General features: G+C 27.4%; 1 protein-coding gene across 1 annotated transcript in view; it reads left to right on the forward strand.

Moving 5' to 3' along the window:
* Positions 1–27,433, forward strand: part of LOC112688641 (nephrin-like) — a 576,118-nt gene that overhangs the window by 521,768 nt on the left and 26,917 nt on the right. The window contains exon 5 of the mRNA XM_025561937.1: positions 7,876–8,097. Within this exon, the coding sequence (XP_025417722.1) occupies positions 7,876–8,097 (222 nt within the window). The remainder of the gene's footprint in view (positions 1–7,875; positions 8,098–27,433) is intronic.

Below are 27,433 nucleotides of genomic sequence, written 5' to 3' on the forward strand. Positions count from 1 at the left end.
ATAGGATATATATTAGTATATCATAGGATATACTGGTGTTCGGTTTAAATAAAAGTTGCATATACAAATTGTAAATTTATTCAAAAATTATTCATAACTAATAGTTAATAAGTATTATTTACTTCGATTTGAATAACAATTTAATACATTTTTATTTTATTTATTTTTATTTCAGAAGCTTGATTTTTAAATAAAATATTTTAATGATGAAAAATCAATAACATAGTTAAGTTCCGATAGTTTAATTTACATTTTCATCCGCTTTAGAGTAATTGTATTTTAGGTAATCTTAATATATCAATCTTATTCTGCTATCACTTTAGTATACTTAATATATTATATATTATATATGTAAATATAATAATACTTCAGTATTAGCAATGATTTATTTATTTATTTACTTATTTCTATATTAAAAATAATTTATTATTTAAACCAAAAACAAGACCTTCTGTAAACGAAACTAGCCTTTTGTAGACGATGTATACACAAGGTCAAGTAGTGCAACAAATATTTAAAATCTAAATTATCAAATCATAAAAATGATGATTTAATGATGAAACCACATGAACATTTTTCTCTATAACCTCTATAACCTTTTTGAAATTTTGAAAATATTCATATTAACTCTAATTCTATTGTGGGTTCGACTTTATATTTTGTACTATTGGTTTTGATTTTTCCATAATAAAATATTTGTGACAAATTAACTTAAATACATTACTATAGTCAATATTTCTAAACATTTTATCGTATAAAAAGTGTTTTTGAAGAGTCTCATATTTTGTCATTTTCATCAAACTCTTCGATAGCACTATCCCTTAATACATTTTTTTTACCAATTGTGTTTCTATCAATTAATTTTTTGTAAAATATATCACTGTAAATTCCCGAAGTAAATGTTTGTCCAGCATAAAGATTATAGTTCCTTTGATTAAAAAAATATAATACTATTTTTCAGGTAAAGAGATTTTATTGAACGAATTTTGGTAGATGGACTTATTTCTACCACACAAAATCTGTTTAATTTATTCATCTATTAATGACCTTCATACACATATTTAAATTTATATATTAATATTTATATACACACAGTAATTATTTGGTAAGACACTTTTTTTTTTTTTTTTTTTTTTTTTTAATACATATTTATATATTTAATTTCTAGTAACAAGAAGATATAAATAGTATATGTGAAATTTTACTAGAAATTACTCCACATTGAGATAAAACGTCGTGTCGTGGAATAAGAATACTTATTAGTTAGTGCCAAAACTAGTTGATTAATAATAATAATAATAATAATTAATAATACTAATAAAAAGAAAAAAAAGAGAAAAAATCAAAACAGAGTTCAGCTTTTAATCTGACTACTACTTACTATTACTATTACTACTTACTATTTTAGTAGTTGTATATAATTGGAAATTTGTAAATGGTAAAAAATATAATATATAAAGGAAAAAATCACATTTTAGTATTATAGGTATTTACAGATTATTCTAGAACCAATGTTTTACTTTTAATTTAAAATTTGAATAATTATGACCAACTAGTAATTCCTTTGGAATTGTATTAAGAGACCTTAATCCAATCTGTAAAAAAGATATTTATGCTTTTTTGGTATTGACAAACGGTATTTCATGATTTTTTGTTCTTAAGTCATACATTTGATTTTTAATGTTGAACAAATTATTTTTGTAAATAAAACATATTGCCTGTTTTTTATATAGATTGTCTATATCAAGTACTCTTAATAATTTAAATAAATCACATGAAAAAAGACTTTTGGTTTGTTTAAAATTATTTTTATTAAATATTTTTGTCTAATTAATAATTTAATTTTTAAACGAGAATTGCATCCACCCCAAGCTATTAAGCCGTATTGAATTATTGATGGTATACTAAAGTATTATCGTCATCCTTTGTTCCAAATGTTTTTCTCTTGTATGACGGTGAATTATAATATATTCCGCACACACAATCTTTTCCATCAATAAGTTAAATAAAAGTAACCCAATACATAACAAATATTGGGACTTTAGCAGTTATCTATAAATATTATTGTGTAATTCGCCAATATGGTAGAAAAATACACTTAAAACAATACTGTTCACAGTGAAACTCAAGTACCAAGAATGTTTAGAAATAAAGTTATGCTTTTATATACAGTATATGTACGTATTTATTTTTATTCTCAACCTTGAATTATTATTAATATTTTATACTTTTCGAAAAAATCATTAACGGTATGAATATATATTTTTTTTTTTTTTAATATTTTGAACTCTGACGTTAAAACCATGAACGTAATTTTTTTATACATTGAAAATCAATTTCCACTGGGTTTTTATTACAGCCATGGCTATTGCAGTAAAATATAAATTTACTCAGATTGTATGATTTAGAGTTATGATACTAATGAATATTCTTATGATCGGATTGTTCGTAGATAAAAAAAATAGTTATTTATTCATATAAACGATGAACAATGAAATGTTTATTTATTTTCATATATTTTTTTTCCAAAGAAACGATAAGATCAAAGATGAATAAGATTGAAAAGAAATAAGATTTTTTTTTAATAATATTTGAAACTATATAGTAATATAGTTCCCAATAAGATTGACTTTTATGTTTTATTATATATGTTAATAAATATTAACGAATATTTGCAAATATTACTTTCCTCGAATATGATAATGATAATTGAAATGATTTGATGTTTTGCATTTAAACGACACCAAAATTGATATACATACATACTCGTGTATATTTATATGGATAAATAAATTGTTACTTGTCAACTGTCACACACACACACATGTTAAACGGTCCTTCTCAGGGACCAACAATCAACAAGAACAAATATCGACCAATCGCAGGCCGTTATCAGAAAAACACTAAAAAAACAACACCAAAGTACAAATTACGGAGAAGAGGGTAATACCGATAGATAGGGGAGAAAATATCTATCCAGAGATACCACTTAATTCACCGAAGGAGAAGGATACTGCGACCAACATAAAACGAAGGATACAAGACGGATCGAGGGAAAGGAAAAAAAGAAAAGAACGACGAGAACATAAAATAACGAGATCGGAGGTAACACCATCGGATAGGGGATGAAAATACCTATCCATAGACACCATCCACGACCTAGTCGAAACAAGAGAAGAGAAGTTACCACCGGAAACGTAGACGCGGATGAACCGATTACGCGAACAGTTCACTAGTCGTGATAAATTCAACTTCTTCAGCTTTCACATCAACTCTAAAGACATCAATCAAACCATATAAAAGAACTGAATAGAATTTCGAAAAGTAAGACTTACGAAGTTACCAGCAGCCGCGACAATTTTACAAGTGGTCCTGTGCAGCCAATCAGAGGCTCGGAACCGCCGCCGCAGTTGAAAGCCTAACACACCATCACTACGATTACAAGCATCGTCCGCAACGGAAGCAGAAAGTGCCCACCGACCACACGCCAACTATAACGAACTTGCACGACCTGCCACCCCGATCACTCGTGACGGTATATTTCATACACGTCACACCGCACGGCACCGTCTCTCGGTTCACACCTCTCAGGGTTAATCGATTTCTAAATGACACTATTAATTATTTAGTGAACGTCCTCGAAGGACAATCGCAGTCGACAATGCACGGCGACCCACGTATCCTCTCGGTGCGACGTCAAACGGTCGTTCGACCAACGGACGGCCCCGGACTCAACGGTCGACCGACAACGGATGAGGCCTGACCCGAAGCCCAGCCGCTACCCGTCCAGCGTGACATGGACTACCGGCAACGGCCAGTGAACACCAGCCCACCCGGAAATACTTCTAGCCATCCGACCGAACGGATCCAGAGGAATTGTTCCAGCACCTTCGACGATCGGACCAACACTACTCGGCCGCAACTCGTCGTCACCAAAACAGCACTTTTCAACGCTCCCAAAATTCCGAGGCACTTAATCAAGTTGATCTACCCGGATTCGGCTCGTCACCGGAGTATTGCTTAATCAAGTCTGTACCGTTGACGGTCAATCCCCAGACCCATAACTGTATATAACGCATGACGCACCCGATATTGTAATATTAGGGCCCGGCTAACACTCACAAAGCACCACTTTTCCAAGTCTGGTCGGAACACGTCGACGGTGTACTAAGCCATTTATAATGTATGTTTATTTATGTATTATACTGAAATAGAGGAATGTAATTACTTATAACTATGTACATTCATATTCTTTCACGATCCGGAACATCACCTCGGACGTTCCGTTTCAAAATCTTATGTTTTATAATAACGTTGCGAAATGTTATGTAATGATTTTCCCAAACGCCAAAATTGAAATACTCTACGGTTTTTTTTTTTATCAAACACAAATTAGTAATGAATAATACATATTATAAATAAATCAAATAATATCTATTAATATAAAAATAAGAATTTGGTTACTTTTCTACATCTAATACTGATGATAGTTTTCTCCGATTGAAACATCATATTATAAGGTTACATTGTTATTCAACATTTTTTCCTTGATTTTGGTATGTTTATTGAATATTGATATTAGCTTATTACCGGATTATTCTTTTGAAATATTTAAAATTCGATAAAATCAAAATGGAAAACGTAATCTAATAATGTAGCAAGACTCATATTTCATTTTCGTTGGAAACACGATAAGATTTCGATTAATTTGTGCTGCTATTTAAATGTAATATTTTTTTTAAATCAAATTTAATTATTTTAAAACATAATATAATACCATACATTTATTATCACTTAAATCCATAATAGACTATATAATCATTTTTTTTTCAACCCACAAGTGCATTATCAAAAAAGGTGATTGTTTCAAATGCTTTAAGACTATATAATTGTATTGTGTAACTACTGTACATGGGTGACAAACATGCAATATTGTTTGTTCGCGTTAAAAATTGTTGAATAATTGACCGAGTGAGATTTTACTATCATTCCTGTTGATTCATTGTCCATAAATGATACCATCAATTAGTGTTCTCCATTGAATTTTTTTCATGGTGTGTTGTATTCGTAACTAACGGCACTGTAGTGTTTGCGTTAATTTATTTGGACTATGATGAAAATTAGTATAGTGAATTTAATAAGCTCAATAAAAAATGAAAAAATGAGTATGCTTTATCGGCACTTTTTTATTAATGCTATCGTTTTGAGTAGCATTCGTTCTTATCGTTTAGTCGGCCCGAGGATAACCTATTAAATATTAATAAATTAACCAATTTAAACATTGATAATAATTTATAAATAATACACTTTGGACACTCATACTCTCGGTATAGTTCCGAAAAGACATTATGATAATTAATTATTAATTAAAAGTGTATATATATTTAATTATGATTAAATAGAAAAATGTTTTATATATAACGGTTTTTCAACTATAATCTACACGTTGATTTACACTTTTGCGTCCGCATTGTGTTTGTATAATTTATCATTGTTTTGATAAAATATAACAAATGAACATTTTGAACTCTTTCATTAATATTTGGAAAATATGCGAGTGAAACAATGCACATATAAAATTATGATCATAGCAATATAAATACAAAAATATTATTCAATAACGTATTACATTTCATTTAAATCGAAATAGTGGTAATTAAATATGAATACAGTGTGTATAGGTAACTTATTTTTATAGTAATAGTGTGTCATTTAATTGAAAAAAATAAAGTATGAAAAATAGAAAAAACTTGAATGTGTACTTAATTTTAAATTTACGAAATATATTGTATCGAAGCTTTGGTGAAATAGCATTTTGATACAAATTGTTTATAAAAGCAATCATTAAGTGTAATGACTAAACTACGAATTTATCTTTGCCGTTTTCTATTTTCACTACTTTATTATAATAGCGTATTTCCTTAATGGCTTTAAATTAAATTCTCAATTACTTTATAAAATACTTAGTAAATTATTTATTTTACTTTAGTAAATATTTTACTACCACTATTTCAATATTAACATTAATCCAAATATTTAAAGTTCCAATAAATAAAAAAAAATAAAAAAATTAACACAATTCAATAAATAATAATAATGTTATTTATCTATACATATGTGTATCAATATAATACAATGCGAATCATGATATCTTAAAGCATTTTAATTGATTACTATTTTCAAAATTTCCTTATTTGAAACAATTCATAATTTATTTTTATTTTTCAAATACTTTTGAACATATTTAACTTGATAAAATCTGAACAAAACTAAAAGTACAATTAATTATCAAAACTATTTGAAACAAAACTAAACTCGAATTAAAATGTTAAAAACTGGCTTTTTATAATATGCATTAATGCACTAATAATAGTAAATTAAAATATTTTTAATGTTAAATTTATTTTTTTGAATAAAATAATATGAAATTCTGGACCTTATTTTTCAATGTGTCAATTTTGATGCTTAACTTTATTTTATATGAAAGTAATAACATTATCCAATAATTACGAGAGAATAAAAACCAACGATTGTGGAATTATCTTCAAAAGTGATATATAATAGATTTGATATAAAATACTTTAATATTAAAATTTGTAACATGATTTTTGAAATTCTAATTTATTTTTTAACCATAATATTAAATATATGAACAGTTTTAATGAAATATGTTAATAAATTAATTCTAGTATTTAATATTACAATTTTTCTTTTATTATTGTATTTTATAATTTTTTTACTTTTTTTATTATTTTTTTATGATTAGGTGTATTAAATAATTTCTACTTTTACTTATTTTATGGTTTTCGGTTGAAATTAGCTGTCGAAAATTCACAGAACTAATCGTTGTATTAATACTTTCTTACATAACAAGTTCCTGCATTCGATATTATACGGTACAATGAGTCTTGTCATTATGTTCCTGTTAAACCATCCTCAATGATGTACGTAATTACAGTGCAACCGAACAGTTTTATTTTCAATTATCATATCAATACAATATATCAATTCGAATGTAAGTCGGAAAATAGTTGAAAAAAATAATAATAATAATAAAGATCTACTTTAAATTTTTATGAATGTAATTCGAACAATGGTTAGAGTGCACTGCCGTACATTTAGTTTCAATCAAGTTTACGTAATATGAAGTAATTAACCGTAGAGTAAGTATTGATCCAAGCTGTTTTGTTTATGTTATCGAACATTATTTCCAGTCGGTACATTTTAACCAATAAACGAATCCTAAACCAGTGTACAAAAACATAATATGCATGTACCATGCGTATGGTGTTTAATGCGGTCGGTGCTCGCGTATTATCGAAAAGCCCTTGAAAACTATAGGCGCATTCGGTGCGATGCGTTACCCATCAGTGCGAGTGATCGAACCTCCGTGGGGCGTTTCGTTTTTTTTCTTTTTACAAACATGAAACTGGCGAAACGTGTCGTCATCATAATACATAATACTGTTCGTCGCGTTATAGTAAACGAAATACCGACCATGCATGGGCGCAACTAGAGCCCAAATATTGAGGGTGCTGAAATTGGAGAAAATAAAATAAAATGGTATTCAACTGTAATTAATATAGATTATATAGATGAATTTAGGGGTGCTAAAAACCCTATTGCACCCCCATAGTTGTGCCTATGCGACCGTGTGATTTGTACGCGTTCGTGTATTACGTTTAGAGCGCGCAAGATTTAGAGAAATTTTTTATATTTATTCTATTTTTAGCATACGGCTTTTTCGTTTGACAAAGGGGAATATATAGGGAGGAAGGGGTTGATGATCGTCCACGAAAAACATTCGATCCATATCCCACCCCCAAAGGGTCGTGTTGCGGTGCAATAATTAACAACGTTGTGTGTTCCGCGCAGGTCGTCCTGAACCGAAGATCAGATGGTGGCGTGGAGAAACGCTGATGGACACGGGCAACGAAGGGATTTCGGACCAGCTGTACTCGTACTCGTCGGTCAAGAAGAACCAACTGACCATCGAAGCCCTCGGTCGGTACGACCAAGGGGCCGTGTTCACTTGCCAGGCATCAAATAGCAACCTGTCCGCGCCCGTCAGCGCCAGCGTCACGATTGAAATGTTCCGTGAGTACAGGCGCGCGCCGTTTTTATTTTTATTTACATGGACGGGCAGCAGCTACGTATACACTGTGCAATAGTTCATATCATAACAATATTAATTTATTATAAAATTATATTCTCTCGAATTGTTGTTTGACTTTTTTTTAAAAAAAAAAAAAAAAAAAGTCGATAAATGTTCATTGTGCCGCATTTAACGTGGATCGCTGACTATTGTTTTTGTTAAACCTCCATGGATAGATATATTAAAATTTTAAATATCACGAATTTTTCACTTTTGACCGACTCCATTTTAAACTCTTTACAACGTTTTTGTGCAACCACGAGTGAGTGACAACAAACTGTGCACCGATATAAACTGTACGTTTAAAAAAAGACACGTATTAATTCACCGGCATAAGAATGAACCTGATTTAAATCGACTAATCCAAATGAAAAAATTATTTTCTTATACCCGTTCAATTATGGGGCGTTTAATTTGGTGCACGCTTAATTGTCCACGCTCAAATGTCCCGCGTTCAGTTTTCAGCCGCTCAATACTTTCGGGACACTGCAATCCGACATTACAAAACGAGTATTAGCTATGGCACACGTCACGGATAATTATTAATTCCACTAATACTTAATATGTCATATTATTATCTGTAGAACGTTATAAAATAACGTGCAACGTTTTCTTGACATTTTATCGAGTCATCTGGTTTTGAGCTTCAAGAGTGTTACGTTTTAAAAAGCGACGCGGGTCACGTGTAGTTTCCCATATCCCCCTCCCCTCATTTAAACCGTTTTGTTGTCGACGACATTTTGCCACTAATACCAACACTACTACATCCCAGGAGCTAGATAGCATATTATGACGAGATTTACCGACCACTTTTGAGCTCGACATCACATCCGTGATCCGTTTCAGCTCGACAATCCCGTGCCAATGTGATGGTTTTCGGCGTGTTGTATCCATTACTTCGCACTTTACTACGTAATACATGGCCACATGGCCATTCGAGAACCGTTGAAATATATTATTACGTAGCAGCGCGACGCGTCTTTATAGGTCTCAAACGAAATTTTACTTCCGAACTACATTGTCTTATACCGTCTATCCGGTACGTTTTTCCTTCGTACATCCATTGTGCAATTTCACTAAAGTCAATTTCACCGCGGTGAGAAATAGACTGTATTTTATAAAATATAAAACATCATGTTATTCTCTTTAACGTGAAGTATATCAAACTTCGGTCGAATCAGCACTTAATTAACCGGACAATTAGACATTATAATCAGAGTCGGCTCTTTTTATTATGTGGTTTTAATGTTGCCAGGAAAGTATTGAAAACATAAATAATTTCAAAACAAACGAAATACAATATGATTATTTACCAGAACCCTTTCCAGTGAGTAAAATTGCATATTGCCGTATCATAATACAGTAAAAATAAAATATAGTGTATTTTACAATACATCTAGTTTCATCGATAATTATGATAAGTATTATTAATATTTTATTTACTTTGCATACTGAAACATTACGATTAAATTGTTCCCAGTAAACCCTCATCAAAAATCTACAGTACTATTGAATTCCGTTCTTCTCATTGTACGTTACACTAGAAACAATATCCTATAGACTGACAGTTGGTGGGGCTAAAGGCCATTGTTGCGTCCCGGAATCATTGTTGTCGTCAAGGAATCAGATGCTGAAAGTTTTTTTTTCTTGTAAATAAAGTTATAAAACCCTGTTGTATTTAATTGGCTGTAGCACGATCAACGGCCTATAATTAAATTCTTTACATCAAAAATTATCTAATATTCTTTAAAATCAACTTTACTCTTCTACTTCGGCAAAAAAAAAAAAAAATTTAGGCCCCAGATTTATAACAAAATAAGCAAAACAAATTTGAAATAAAGAAGAATATTGTTATTTATCAAATAAACTTGTAATATTATATTATTTTTGCGAACATTTACCACTGAAAAAACGTTGTAAAAATATTATTTTATTTTTATTACATTATTTTTTTACTATTAACGTGTTTTCCACTACTGAAAAAAAAATTGTCAAACACGATTAAAATATTATGAAACATTTCTTGATTAAAATAAAGTAATCTTATTAAAAACAAATTAAGCATTTTAAATTGAGAAAATACTGTTGTATTGTCTAGTCTAATAATAAAATATTGTTTACATACCAGTCATTAGGTTTTTTTTTTTTTAGATTTATAGAAAATGAGGCATTAATTCCTGTTTGAGTTATTTAAGAAATCATTAAAATGATTACTTTTCCAGTGTTTCAGTTAAATATCAAAAAAGTTTCAGTTTAACCTAGTAAAGATCAAACACTGTTAATTTTTGAGGGATTTTTAAACAAAGAAGAACTTCTAAGTTTCTAAGTTCCTAAGATGGCAAAAAGAATATATATATATGTGTGTGTGTGTGTGTGTGTGTGTGTGTGTGTGTGTATGTGTGTAATTGCTTATAGGCGATAATGTATAAGAAATTCAACTTTTGATCACGATCAAAAACAGCAGCAACCAAATAAATCCAATTAAAAGAAAACAATTAAATATGCCCACCTACACTATATTATACATACTAATGTATTTTGATTAAAATAAATAGATTTATAGTAATTTAAACTAATATTATTATTTATAATATTTTTTTTAATATTTTAACACTCAAGAAAAATCATTCTAATTGGATTAACTTCAATGGTTGTACATTTTAAGAACACATTAATAGAACTTCATTTAACCATTCATATTGAAGTAATGTGGCATCATACTGACATATGAAAATGCCTTACTTATGGTTTTTCGATTATCAAACCACGCCAATATTTCGTAATTAATTAAACAAAATTAAACGATATCTTTTATTCTGTTTTCGCTTCCACAACTTTTAGGCATATTATACCAGAAATAACATAAATGATTCTATCACTATAGAACCATTCTCGTCGCTCACAGGAATATTTAGATTAATTACTAAGATTAGCTACAACGGACTTGACACGACCCTTTTACTGATTCCACCGTACAGCGTTACTTTTTCGAAGAACGCAGAAATCCCACACGTTAACATTTACTTCAAAAACTTTACGTTTGGTGACCGCCATAGTTATTGGTATCGTGCGCGAAACAAAGTTCTCCGGAACTTTTGTATCATACATTGTAAAAAACAAAACAAAAAAAAAAAAAAAATAACTAATTACGAAAAGACTTGCTTTTATGTTTATGTCTAATTGTATGTTGTTTACAGTATACGACTAACGATTATGATGGTGTAATGATATTATTCGAATCTCGCTTTATATCGTGAGAGCTGAGCAGTACTATATATCATAATTCCATTTATACGAAGTTTGAATACATATTGAATAGTTTTAATTAGATGGTAGTGTTTTAAATGTTGAATTCTATAACAAAACAACTATAATGTAATATAATAATATAGAATGCAGTAGTTGACTGCTCAAAAATATTGAAATTATTATATAAATAAAGCAATTAGATACGTAATAAGTCTGTAAAAAACACTTCTGATGTCAGTACTATATTCATTGAGTACTAAAAACCAGAAGCATATTTCTGTATTAAAATAAACCTCATGCCAAGATATTAGATTAAACCGTATTATCATTGTTGCATTCAAATGGGTGCATTATACGTTTGAAACCGTATATTTGAACTGTAGTTTTATACATATATATATAAACACACTTGCATATTATTACAAATACGGTTAGTTCTGAATACCAACAAAAATATAAAATTATTTATTCAAATTATTTTATTTTCAATCTGTGAACAAAATTATATATATATATATATATATGGTTATCAATGGTTATATGAAATCATGTTAAATATTATTAGTGATCAAAACCATCATCCTGCTTATTTATAAATTTTCCACGATCAGTTTATAACTATTCGGGTTTAGTAATATATTTAACATTCAATTTTAATACAAATATTTTATTAACATTTATTTATTCATTGTTTATTATATACAAATAATTTACATCACATACTCGTATAAAGTAAAATGTATATGTGTACACTTACAATATATATATATATATGCGTACATCATGTAGTATCCGTTTTATTTAATTTTTTGGCAGTTTAATTATGAGAATTATACATTACTTGAGCCAGTGAACTCGAATGCCAGACAAAATAATAACATATATGTACGCTATCAAAGGACTTATCAACACATTTGAATCCATTAAAAATTCTAACAACGGGTAACCATATATTTTAATATCCACCAATTGCACCACACAAATGTCTTAATCTGGTATATTGTTGTGTCCTTTAAAATGTATAAACAAACAATATTTTTTTAAAAGCAATATGCTATTAAATACAAAACAACCGTGAATCACATAAAATACCTTCTTATTGATAAATAAAGCAGTGGTAAGTGCTGAAAATTTCGTAAGGACCAGTGGTCATTATATCGGATAAATTGTGATAATAATGTCAAATTGGCAAATTATCACCCAGTGTATTACTAAGTCTATTATATATTTAACAGTCATATTAACAGAGGTGTCATCTAAAATGATGACGTTATGAATTATAACTTATTTCTACGGTACAAAGACATGTTTCATAAAAATACCGTACGTCATATTATAGAATTATTACCAATTAAAAATATTGAAATATATCTTTGAAAAACAATGATATCATAACAAAATTTAAATGGTCTATATACTGGGTGTTAAATTTTTCTCTTGATTCCCTCATTTCGTTAAATTATTGTTAAAATTGAATTTTGGGTGAATTTAACGATTGAAGAGTTTAGCACAAATAGTAACACGTCTTTATGATTATAGTAATATTACAATAGAACCCCATCTAATCCGTCACCTTCGGGACTAGGGGTGTGGTCGGAACGCGAAAAAGATCGGATTATCAGAATATAAAGAAACAATTGAAGACAAAATGTTACCAAATTTATTTATTAAATTATTTTAAATATTATTTTTGATTATATACATATGAGTATATAAAATTAAATTAATAATAAAAAATAGTAAAATAAATAAAAAATAGATAAATAATAAACGGGCAATTAATTTTAGAAATATATCTAGCCACATGCTATAAATTGAAAAATCCATATTCATATCGATAATACTATGGTCGGATCAACAGGATTGGCGGACTAACCGAGGGCGGACGAGAAGGGTTCTACTGTATAATATAAATGTAACATCTAACTGATCTAAACACATATCGTATGACATACCGTGACCGAGAGTGAGTCTTGTGTACGACAAGAGCCCTATATATACGCGTCGTTAACGTCATATAGTCATACCTATGTGTGTGTGTGTGTATGGTTATGTGTGTAACATTAATAAATATTGCTTCACATTACAATAGAAAGTTAAACTATGATACATAATATATTATTACGTGTACGCGTATGCTTACAATGAATGCATTTTGATATTAATTGTTTATTTCAACTACTAGATTTATATGTTTTTATTTAAAGTTTAAAGTTAAAAATATCGCTTGTTTACTACAACAACGACACAATACAAAAATCGTCATTTTTGAGGTGTTTGTAAATAACAATAATTTTGGTGATTTTCTTTATACTGCAAGAACGAGATAAGTGAATATACAAAAATTAGCCGCTAGATGGCAGTTGTGACGTTATTGCGTTGCCATCATATCATTGTAAATACAATTTTCAAATGCGTTTTGTGTAAAATCATGTTTTTTGTGTTATGTCGTTGTTTTAGCAAGCAAACTAATGGTATTCTATAAAGAGTGTTTTAAACATATTATTTACTTTTTATTTAAATCTTTAAATTTTTATCAAATTATGAATGTTTACGAAGTATAATGTATTCATAGAAAATATTTTCAAAAAAGTTAATATAACTTTTGTTAAAAGAAGAAACCAGATGAATAACTTGATAAAAAGAACATTTTACTAATACGAATATAAAAAATATGAATACAAATAATAATAACTAGTCTTATGAAATGCATATATTTTACTGGAATTCAAAAATAAATGTTTACATTGTATTTTACTGTCAATTTCTGAACAAAAGGTGTATCACATGTGAATTGGAAACACTTCTACACTGTTAAAAAAATTGTATACTCGTATTTTTAGCTTTTTCTGACATAAGAGCTATATAACTGAAAAAGACCCAACTTTTTTTTGTGATTTTTACGATTTTTAAGTAAAAGCATGTTATATAGGTACCAAAAATTTAACAAAAATATATTTTTAATTTAAGTACTTGAAATAATTTAGTCTCCAATTATTTTTATTATGTAGATATTTTTCTGTTACAAAAATATAAAATTTAATAATCGAATACGATCACGATTTTAATATGTTTTGAAAGAAAAAATGAAAGACGTTTGAAATAAATTGATACAAATACATACCTATAGTAGTATAATAAAATGGGGTTTATTTTGGTTAAAATAAAATGTTTACGAATAAACGTTACGTATTGTGCGGAATCAGAATACTTGTGAACTCTGTAGACCATTAGTTACCTACTCGATTCGCCCATTCCCTGAAACAATTGAATGCCAAAGGTTGAAACTCGTTATACAATGAAGCAAAATTAAATTATTTTCGTATTAATTTTTCCACTACCTATCGATGTAGATATAATTAATATAATTACTAATAAATACAGTGCAATAAAATGTATAATATTTGCTTTGTATATATTATTATATAATAGTTAATTAAAAAGGGTTAAACTTTGTACCTGAAATATTAATGCTCCAGTATTTATTATATACTTTGTATGAAGAAGAACTGTAAGTGAAAAGTGATAAAGTTTATAAATTTCAACGTTAAATACGATAAGGGATCGTAATATTGGGATTTCAACAAGTAAACATATCGTTATAATTAAATTATGGTGTGCAATAAATAATGGCATGTGCATTGTATAAATTGATTGCTGGAATTACCCAAGGGCTGATTATGTTAAATATGAAATTGATGTTGAACCAGCATACTCAGAAAGTAATAATGGGCGTAAATTTGTTATTTTTATATGATCTATTATTCAAAATGGTCGTATAAAATAACATGAATATAAATATTTTTATATCAATTCAATTAGATTTTTTGGATATTACGTTTTATGTTTTAACAATCGAGTAATTGATATTTAATTTTATTAAAAATAATATTTTAGTATGATTGTACTGGTATTTTTTCTATGTAAGTTTCGAATTTTCATTATGAAAGACTGTTTATTCACACAATTATCACAAATGGACACATAAAAGGCTTATATCGTTTATAAAAAATAAATTATGAATTTAATTTACGTTGTGTATTCAATGATGAGTTTTAATAGAATAACAAAATCTACTTACAATATCAAAACTACCAAAACACAAACGATTCGAACATTTTACAGTTTTATTTTTTTTTTTTTTTAGTCTTTCGGTAACCTTTCTCAATCACAAACGTATATTAAACTATTACTAAATGTATTCGGTAAATTCTTGGTAACATTAGTTTATTGAATGTGCAATATCGCTTTTGGTATACTCTTTAATAAAAGTTTTATGATTTCACCTCTGAAATAAAATGATTTGAATTGTAGCAATAAAGATTTAATAATGATAGATAATAGTCTAAGAACAAACATTCTCAGCATAAATAAATAATTTCTCTCCTTTCAATTAATATTAATATTAACTGTGAGGGCTTTTTCAATGATAATTATTAATCCCTAGTTTCTATTTTTTTAACTGTGTAGTAAAAAATGTTTAAAAACATGTCACTAAATCTAAATACTAGTATTTACAGAATTTCGATTCTCAATCTTATGTATATGTTATATTAATCAAATTACGAGTATTTGTACACACTCATTTATTAATTTCCAAATCCAAGTGTTCGGTGTTGTAAATATAAAAATTTATATTTATTTGAATTAAATTTAAAAAATTATTGATTATTCATACTAGGCATCGAATTTATATCTAGTTCCAAAAATATCTTTAGTACCGTTTTTGAGTTATACATTCAAACTTCTTTAAACGATATTCCATGATTTTTACATTTAATTTTAGTTAGAGTTATAAAGATTGATAAGGATTTTAAGTCGTAGAATTTAAATATAATATGTATATTTATTATAATTTTCATCTCCTCTATTAAGATAATATTTTGTTCGAGTCTTTTAACTAGGTTAGAAGATGGAGACTCATGAAATAGAAATAATAAATACCTGTAACGAATTAAATTCTTCTCCCTTATTTACCCAACACCACGTACAAGACATTTGTGACTTTAACCATATTATTTTCTTTAAGCTATATCACTTCCGACTCAAAACCTCTCAACTCTCGTTCTACTCCTATTATCCATTTTATCATTAACAATATACATACCGCTGGTTTCCCAATTTAAAAAAAAAAAATCAGTTATATAATTCTAATATAATTAGAATTGACCCTCAGATTTATTTTATAAATGTTTTACTATAACGTTTAATGATAAAAACAAATTAACAAAAAAAAATAATGAAAATAAAAATACCTGTAACACATTTTATAATAAAATTTAAAATTAAATTAGATTTGAATACTAAATGGTATATTCATTATGAATTTACAACATCAAAAGAAATATTGGTTCACGGTATTTTTATTTTAATGTTAAATAAAATAAAATAGCATAGTAAAACTGAATTTCATTATAAGACAAAAATACATTGTAATTTGTGAATTTGTGAAATGAATGTTTACACGGCAGAATTGGTAAATTAAATATAAAATTGCTTTATTTTTAGTTTATAATAATAATATTAAAAAAAGAACTCTGATCACAGCAGTAATTATTTTATTGTTGTTATAAATATTGACTAAAATGTTATTTAACCTACTTTTATGACATTCTTATAGCTATAAACAATCCTATGGAGTATACATTTTATTTGTTATTTTAAATCTTGAATAAACTAAATAATTCTTTAACTACCTATTGTACTTATTATGAATTTTTTTTTTTCGTATACTATCAGATTTAAATTTGTGTATCGTTCTTGTATTGTTCACCCCTTTGGGAACTTTAAATTTAAATGAATAAACAAATAAAAATATTAACGTGTCAGAATAAAAATACAATTCATACCTGAGTTACAACGAAAAAAATTATTTTTTAAACTTTTTAAATAATTAATTTTCTTCTTATATTATAATTATTTGGGCTTCTTTTTATTACATTTTTAACACATTTTACAATGACATGAATACAAAAATATATTAATAATATTTGATCACTTCATAAAAATCAAGAACAACATAGTTATAATCAGGGATCGTATGTTCATGCATTTGCATGTTGTTTTTTGCTACGTAGGAAAAAATGCTAAGTAAGATAGATACAAATCTGTTTTATTACAAAGATAGTTCAAATGTAAATTTTAACAGTGCATATTTTTGCATGTTTTAGGTGTATTGGCATATTTGGCATATAGTTAATGTTTTTTATTTATTAGCGCATATTATTTCATTTAATTTCAGCAATATCGTTTTTCATAGAAGTTAAAAAAAAAGTGAGATCAATAAATCCTTGGATTCTTTCTTATTCTTATTCATACACTCTTCCGAACAAATTAACAAAATCTTAGTATTTTATCAGTTATTTTTATTTTGTACGACAATGGATTTTATAAGTAACACTTAGTACCACGGAAACTATGTTATTGCGCACCACTACCACCTTCTTCCTATTAATATGATCATTGCAATCTATCAATTTATTTTTGTTACAACACATTAAATATTATGAACGTGAGTAGTCGCTATCTGCTTAGTCGATATATTTTTTTTGTGCACAATTTAAGATTTTTAATGCATACAAATTTATATAATTGTATTTTTTAGTGTGTGAACTTACGAGCCCTGGTTATAATAATTAATCAATTACAAATATTTCGTATTCAGTTATTTATTTTATTTTGATAAAATATTTAAACACCTAACGAAAAATTAGTGATTATTAAAATCTATAATACAGTTTTAATCTGAAATTAATAATTATGAATACATTGGTGTTCAAAAAATAATCACCATTAAAACTTAAAAGACTGCAACACCGATGATAAATATTTTACTGTCAAAATAAGTTTTCGCATTTCATCAGTTGCGACTCGTATAAAATTGTCATAATAATTTATTTATATTTGAAAAAGGTTTGCTTTATCATTATTTCATTGGAGCTTTCTCTTTTTATCTTAATTTTAAGTGCGCAAAGTATATATATTTTTTTATCGTAATTTAAAACGTGATAATTTTTACTTTTAAACATAAATCAAGGGGAGTGTAAAATAAGTACATAATCATTTAAAATATACATATGAAATTAACCTACTCGTATGTCCATCTTATGTAATGTGTGCTTTTGTAACATTAAAAAAGTAGGAATATAACAAATTGTATAATGACGTAACAAACAATATTCATACATTACTCAAATATTACTCTATAATATAAATAATTATACTTATAAATATCTTTAAAAATTCAATATTAAATGACGTTTTGAATAAATTTTTATTTTATATTAAAATTGCGTTAAAATAATTTATTTAAAATGTCAAAATCATATAATAAATATTTATTAATCTTATAGTAATTTACATTAAACCTTTAGACAAAATATTATTTAACAATAACTGTAGGTTGAGACGTGTAGGAATTAATATTTAATTGAAATATTGCAAATTAACGAGCTAGCGGTTCCGGGAAAATGATACAATGTTTTTCGTCGATCATTTCCATAAACAAATTTGTATTATTAACAATAACGATCACCATATTATTTTATTTTCTATATATTACTTCGTTCGGTATATATTGTTTATTGTTTATAATAATTATTATTTATTTGATTTATTAATTTCGAACATTTCTTGAAATCTTTTAGCTTATTCACCGATTAACTTTATAAAGTGCAAAAAGCTTTTCGATAACAGTTAAGAATTAACAGAATGCTTTTAATTCTCCGGATTTCAATGTCACTTCGCGTCACCAAATTTACGTATTTATTTAGTTTGCAATGGCTGTTAGTAGCAGTTGCACGAGTATTTTAAAGGTCCATACCCGGTTCACTAGATATATTTTGTGTCTTTTGTGTTGCGGATCAATGCGTTTCGCAGTTCCGGTCTACTTTGGGAATTGTTACTGAATTTGAATAAAAGTTTAAAACAAACATTTGAGTCGAAAAATCTAGTATTTATATTAAAATTATTATTATTATAATAGCTTTAATTTTATGATAAAAAAAAAAAAAACTTGTATACAAATAATTGAGATTGAACTGATTAGATAGCCAAAAGTTTTCTTTTAAATATAATTAGCAAATTACAATTGAAAGTTTATGTTATTATCGTATGTTATTATTATTTATGTTATTTATACCAAATACAGAAGAGTTTATTTTGGTAATTTGGTTATAACTAATTTTACGGTTACTTATAATTATAATTCCATCATAATTAAATACATTATGCTTATCAATCGTTACTTTGGATATTTCAATTTAGTCGAAAACTTTTATGCATTTCATTATTAAATTGCAATGTGACGTTTATAAAAAAACATAATGGGGTTCCCATAATTAGTTTTTTAAACAGTGACATTTTCTCTAATTTGTAAAAATGTAATTACATATTATATAAGATCGTTAATAGACATAAAAAATAAAATTAAATGTGTTTCGTAAAACAATTTTGAAAACAGTTTTATTTTTTTTATTTTGTAATTTCATCCACTGTAATCTAATTTTAATTTTAAAAAAAAATTTACTGTCATAATGAAATATTTATTTAAATATTATATAGGCTCATTTTATTATTTTATTTGTATATCTTTTGTGTCACAAACTATTTCACCAAAATGTTTTGTTTTCTATACAATAATAGTATAAATATATTTCTAATATACTGTCTTATCACTTTATGAAAACTTACTCATAACGTAATAATCTATAACAGTGGTCTTCAATTAGTGGGTCGCAACCCAATATTGTTTCGCATAAGCTTTAAGATTGGGTCGCGATAAGTTTTTTGTTTAAAATTTAAAAAATTCATATTTATATATATATATATCATAAAATGTATGTTATATGATATTGCATAAAAATGTTTTCGAATAAACCCGAAACCGAAATATTTTATACTATTATAAATTTGTAGATTAGAATGATCACTTTTTTCTCAAAAACTCATACATAATTAGAAAAAATCCTCAAACCAATATGCAGCATATACCACTAATCGTTAATTAGTAATTAATCATTAATCATTAACTGTCGAACACATAGTGAAGGAGTGTACACAATTTACCTCAATACACACTGACCTGAACATGCCATCCAACATAGTAAAAGTACTTAGCGAAAAACAAACACTGAAAATTGTCACATTATTAAGTATCACAACTATTATATTAGTAAATCTTAGTTTATATCTAACTTTACCTTTATAATATTTCATATGTAATATTGTAATTTTAAATCTAACATCTAATAGCAAATATTATTTGCTGTTGAAGCCTCAATTTTCAAATAAAAGTAAAAAAAAGAATGAACAATCAAATGAAGTGATAGCCCGACTTAATTTATAAATCTCATTAACATTTCATATATCTATAAACTGCATTGTGCTAAATTGAGCTGAGGTGGAGATAGTTCGTGTGAAGACAGTCCAGGACAGATATCGCACTAATTTCTTTTGTGTATCAAAACATAAATTTTACGGTATCATAACATGCATTTTTTTTTTTTTAACATTAATTATATTAAAAATTAAATATTTCCTACATACCTAAAAAATATTAATTTTGATTTAATAAGTTATAAAAGCACTTCTAAAATGGTATACATTAAACAATTTTAACTTTTTTATTTGGTTTTCGTGGCTAACGAAATTTACATGGGTCGCGAAAAATGTTTAATAAAAAAAGTGGGTCTCAGGTCGAAAAAGGTTGAAAACCATTGATCTATAAGATATTTACATTAATTGTGCATATATTATATTATTGAAAACATATAATGCAATTATTCGGAAATTTAATCATAATTAAATAGTTCGATTTATTTTTTGATTCATTTTCCATTTAAATTAAAACTGTCGGTTACAAAATAATTGTTTAGTATTTAGTTATGATTTTATTATTTTTATAGTGAGGAATAAAAAATAATATTTAAAGCTTAAATTTGAAAGCTTGATACAATTGTAAACCTTTATTAAATTATTGTGTACATAACTATTGTATATGTTATTTAAAAATCAACAATTTATTATTCACAAGAATTATTCTTTAACTGTGATTTGATCCAGAAATTCCCCAATATAGTTTAGAAAATAATAGTGTAAATTACGCGAATGGAAACACACAAGTCAAGTTTAAATTTTTAATGCCATTTTTGATAACTCTCTGTGCTATATTAAGTACAGAAGAAACAGAATTTGGTGGTTCGTCCAATAATTTAAAATAAATATGTTGGTACAAGAATGCACGATGACATATTTCGTTTTAAATTAGTATTACACATTGTTACAAAAAAAAAAAAATACATAACAATTGAAATTCACGAAAACTATCGAATTATTATAATTTATTACCGTACCAAATTTTAAAATCCATTTTGCGAAATCTTATCATCAGTTAATGTAATGCATACATTTTAAGAATATTAAGAGAAATAAAATACATTTTTGAGATGGATTATCTTACAACACCCCAAATTATTAATAGGGTAATATTGTTTATTGTTAAAAACAAAAACAAAATTAATAATTTAATATTATGTGAGCTTTAAATTATATAACTTAAACTTAGCTTCAATTACTACGTCTTGAGTATATGGATTTTCAACTTGAGTAAACATACAAGGCTTGTGTACTTAAATAACAATGATAAATGTTATTGCTTAAATGACATAAACGTACGTATAATTATTGTACGGTGGTTTAATTTTGTAAACTATCAAAATATAAACAATAATAATTCGTTTAATTTTTTTTTTTATACAATTTTATTGTTATCTTTGTCTTGAGAATTTAATTAAATACTGACTTTTTTTATTTAACTCGCATAAATACATTTTTATATTTTATGCATTAGCTTTTGTAATTAAGATACCATAACTGTCAAATTTCGGGAGACAAAACTGTACTCATAATCTTAGTTAATACTAATATACTTATCTTGATATGAAAATAATAGTCAATGTAAGTTTAAATTTGCAGTGACTATTATTTTCATATTCTATTTTCTAATTGTTAACAACAATTTGAATTCAAATTGAATAAACAATATCAGGTTCAAAATGTATTGAAACATTAACTATTCTTGAATGTTAATGGAATTTCTAGTTTTTCTTAGAACTATTTTTAAGAATTCTTTTAGATCCAGTTAACAAATAATAGTGAACTTCAAAACAGTTTACATACCATGTATAGGTTTAAAACATTATTATCAGTGTTGAATTATTTTTTCTATATCACCGGTTTAGATACTGGTTATTGATGATTTCTCTTGTTACGCATTATTCGAATATCAATATTTTATTGAATATTATATTGGATGTGAAATTCGAAGAACACTTCTACTTGGTTCATAAAAGCTTAAGAAAAGATAAAATTATAGTTATTTGTAGTGCATCTGAGAAAACAAATCGTATTTAAAACAATGCGTATGGGCGAAAAAGGATAAAATATCTCAAGTGTGTGTGTGTGTGTGTGTGTGTGTGTGTGTGTGTGTGTGTGTGTGTTTCAAAAGCATAACTCGCGTGTGCACTATTTTGAAATAAAATTGTCATTAGGTCGATTTTTTAATGCGAAATTTTTGTTTGAACAAGCGTGGTCGATGTGTAAAACAAATGAGAAATAATTATCTTGGCTCCGAGGTCGATCTACTCGTTGTCGCTATTTACTGCGAAAAGTAAGTGGAGAGATAAAGAAAGGATGGGAGCGAATATTACGGTACAGAGAATAAATGCTCCCGAAAAAGATGTTTTAGCAGGTACGCTGGGAACTGGAAAAATATCGGAATGGAAACTCGGCTGACCGTGATTTTTCCTCACCAGTATACAGCCGGTTATGAGATAAAATTTACGGAACGGTTAACGCTTTCATGGTACAAGAGATTCGGAAAAAAAAAAAAAAAAAAAGGGGGGGGAAATAAACTTAAGGGAAAAAAAACAAAAAAATAAACTAGCGTGGACGCAGGAGAATAAAAATGATATAAAGGTGGAAAGAAGAGGATCGGCCACCGTGAATAGAAAGGGACGACGTAGAGAGAAAAGATAAATTCCTAACTTACCCGACTTGAAAAAAGCTATTGGCCTGACCGTCGGCTTGCTTCCGGATTGGCATACCATCATTTTTCCAATCCATTACTCTCTCGTGGGAGGTCTTACACACCGGAACGTTACTGCAATATTATATTACGCTGAGAGCGCTAACCACCTTGCCGCCACCACCTCCTGCCACCCTGGCGACGATCCGCTGGACCATTGTATCCTGCGTACCGCACTTTTTATTCGTTGACAACAGCACGGCACGCGGATAACAACAACCCCCGACCGACGGCCGCGTCGTAAACACCACGATCGCCAGGAATGGGGTCCTGTAAACACAGGTCGACCGTAGTACTTTGGTGTCTTGGTGAGTGTTTTAGATGCCCTATACAGGAGAGTTATTGTTGAACGGACAACGTAAATAAGTATATCTGAACTAAATTATAAGTAATACGAACGCGGAAAGATTAAATTACTTTCGAAAGAATGAGGTAGAAAAAAATGTATTTTACATCAAAAAAACACTAGTTTTTGAAGTGTTTTCAGACTGAAATTGTGTTGTAAAAAAAAAAAAAACTTTTCATTATTAACAACGCACAAGCCTTCAATACCACGTATCAGTGATTACGATTTTTTTTTTTTGTTCCAATTTAAGAGCTATTTTATCTGATCCGTTAACTTTAATTAATTCTGAATTGGTTTCTTCCGGCATTTTATAAAGGTCTTAAATAAAAAAATAAATAAATAAAAGACAGAGAATGAAAGAAAAATACAGCATTTTACCAAAAAACATTGTCGATATTTACAATATTGTAGTATATTAAAAATAGGATCTGAACAAGATTTAAGACTTTCGAAGGGGAATTATTTTTCTAGATTATTCAAATTTCTTATACCGTTTACATCTGACACTCTTGGAATTTATTTTCTGGTCTAAAACGGTAACGATGATCTTAATTTTTAATTCGTATAAGAAGTTTTACATAGATGTAAGCACTTGTAGCGTCTGCTGAAATAAAAAGTATAAAATAGATCATAAATATAAACTGATCTTTTTACAAACATAAAGTTGAATAATATACAATAACTTAAAGTGTTTTATAATATATTTATTTTTTAAGTCTTATTTATCGAGACTTGTCTAGATAATCATTGAGATAAAAATATAAATTATCTATTTTTTATTGAGATATAAATATAAATGTTATCTATTTATTTATCTTAATATATTTAGTTATCTATTGAGTTATCTATATATTTCCTTGTACGTATAATATTTAATTAATATGCTTAATGCTTCAGAGATTCGAGGATTTTTCCACGTACCGCCTTGGTACGTTTCATAATTATATTCAATAATGAAAATATGTAATGATAATAATATGATTGAAAAAGTACCGAACATTTATACCCTAATGAGTAATGATCAAATGTAGCTGTTATTTAGCACAGATATATTACACATTTGTGGGATTCTTACCTAACCAAGAATAACCATGTATGATAACAACACTTATAGCTCTTTGGGTAATGGATAACAATTACTAATCTTTGTTTTTGTCATTTACTGTTTCTTGGTAAAAACATTTGAAATCTTTTTAAAAATAAATTCTCTTATCCACGTGGAACAGTTATCTTTTCGTTAATTTTCTATTAATACATTTTAAAACATCGTGATGCGCTAAACGGCCTCAGGGTAATAATCTATAAAATACCAATAACCATCAGCTAGTGTTTTGTCGGCACGATCGGTCTTACAATGGAAAGTGCCCACGTTTATAACTATCAATGTATCTATAAAACGATATGCGTGTGCATAAAACAGAATTTCTGGAAAGTTATTGTTCGGAATCAAATAATAACTTTTTAAATTGTATTTTATACGTAATCCCATCAAAATTGTATTTCAATATCACTTTGTCTCGACAGCTCGAACATTTTTTCTCTTTTCGATTTTATTTTATCCCTACTCTAATGTACTATAAGCTATTTATCCGAGGTAGATACGTACAAATCTCTTTTACCAACCAATATAAAATGCCTTTAAATATAACTATTGTCTTAACTAAATTATTAATTTATCAACGAACGTTAATCGCATTGAATACCTATCAATATTTATCACAATATTTATCAATCATCAGTTATCGGACTATCGTCTCTTACACCATGTTCCCTGAATACATTTATATTTTCACAAACACAAACACCGATTTATTTGAAACTTTTGAAAGTAATATAATTACAAGATCAAATTGTAGATTAATTGGGATAATTACTGCTTAGCACATTAGTTTTAACTCATAGCCATCGTTAGTTTCCAAAGTAGACTTAACTGATTGGCTTTAACCCAATCTATACACTTTTTTTTTTTTAGACCAGCAATATAAGTTATGTTATTTTTACTTTCAAACATACTACACATAACGTACACGTAATTAAATCACTTTAAAATTACTTGAACATATTTTTACTTATAGTAACTACTCTTTACTTATAAATACTCGTTTATGCATGTACAGAAAATTATCATCGTTATTTTCTTTATTTTTGTTAGCTTTATTGTATACGTATATACCTACATTTATATATGACGTATCCAATGACGATTAATTTTTTTTTTTTTTTTTGTACTACGAGCATTTAAAAAATACAATTTAAATATAAAAAAAGGAAGACAACACGCGATACCCCCGTGATTCATAGCCAACATTAAAAGCACGTTTATTTCACAAACTTCGTAGATATTAGTTTCTACTGCTATGTTATACTACATTGTTTACGGATAATAAATTTATTGCAACATCTCATTAATATTATACTCTCTTCGTGTTGTGTTTAATTTTGAACATTAGTATTCATTATAACAAGTGTATCCATAGATCACTTAATTTCCCGTACGTATGCTTTTTACTTTGACAGAGTTTTCGCACTTATTTTACGCACGTGCATTTGTTAACCGAAAATATTCATGCACTTTCAGAAATAAAAAGATTAATTTCAAATTAATTACACTAAAATTTTACATTTTTATGTTACTCATTATTATTATTATTATTTTCTTTTTTATATTTAATTTGTGGTAAAATATATAACTGTATTATTGTATTTTTTTTTTATAACTTTAAATATTTTCAAATCATCATAATAATACATTTTTTATATTAGGCATATAATATTGATCAGTTTAAGAATAATAAATAAAATTCAGACTACTTATAAGCAGCTAGCTTTCATTTAATGTAGTTATTAAATATATTTATTATCTATTAAAATATGGTTAATTAACGTATTTCGTTGATATTTTTATATTTAATTGATCTAGTTTCTACAAATTATTTAAAAATATATTTGCGTTACGCAATAACAAAAGAAAATACTTAACAGGTTGATGTTAATGTATTTTCCTAAACATTACAATTTTGGACTTAAATCAAAATCCTTTGACCCATATAATCTGTTCTAAGTCACTTAATTTAAAAACTTTAGAATGACTATCATATAGAAATGATAACTGTACGAATCTTAATCATATATTTTCTTTCGGCGGTTCGTTTCAAAACACTAATTCCGTACATATTTCTTCGAGCTAAAATTTTGAAATATTATTCTATACTACTATTCTATAATTACCATAAGAACTAGATTTTAGTTTAACAATTAACAAAAATGTAAAGTTTTGCAATAAATAAACGGTCTTTTAACTTTATGCATAAACGATACCAAAATACTCGATTTGGTAAATCGAAAATTTACGCCAATGTCCATCGATAAGTAAAAGCGTTTTCGAAAATGGCATATGCAGTGGGCTGGGAATTAATACGAGTACACGACGATTCGATATTACTAGACTAATAAATTGCATGTTATTACTTAAAGGTTGCCTGTAGAAAAAAATTTAAAATGCTCAATGTGCCAATAGGGATTGCACATATAGGAATTCAATTGAAAACATTGATGTTGTTAATAATAATGGGACTACATCGATATCGGTACTACACGT

The sequence above is a fragment of the Sipha flava genome, unplaced genomic scaffold (assembly GCF_003268045.1).
Source record: "Sipha flava isolate LNK unplaced genomic scaffold, YSA_version1 3_pilon_pilon, whole genome shotgun sequence".
Lineage (NCBI taxonomy): Eukaryota > Metazoa > Arthropoda > Insecta > Hemiptera > Aphididae > Sipha > Sipha flava.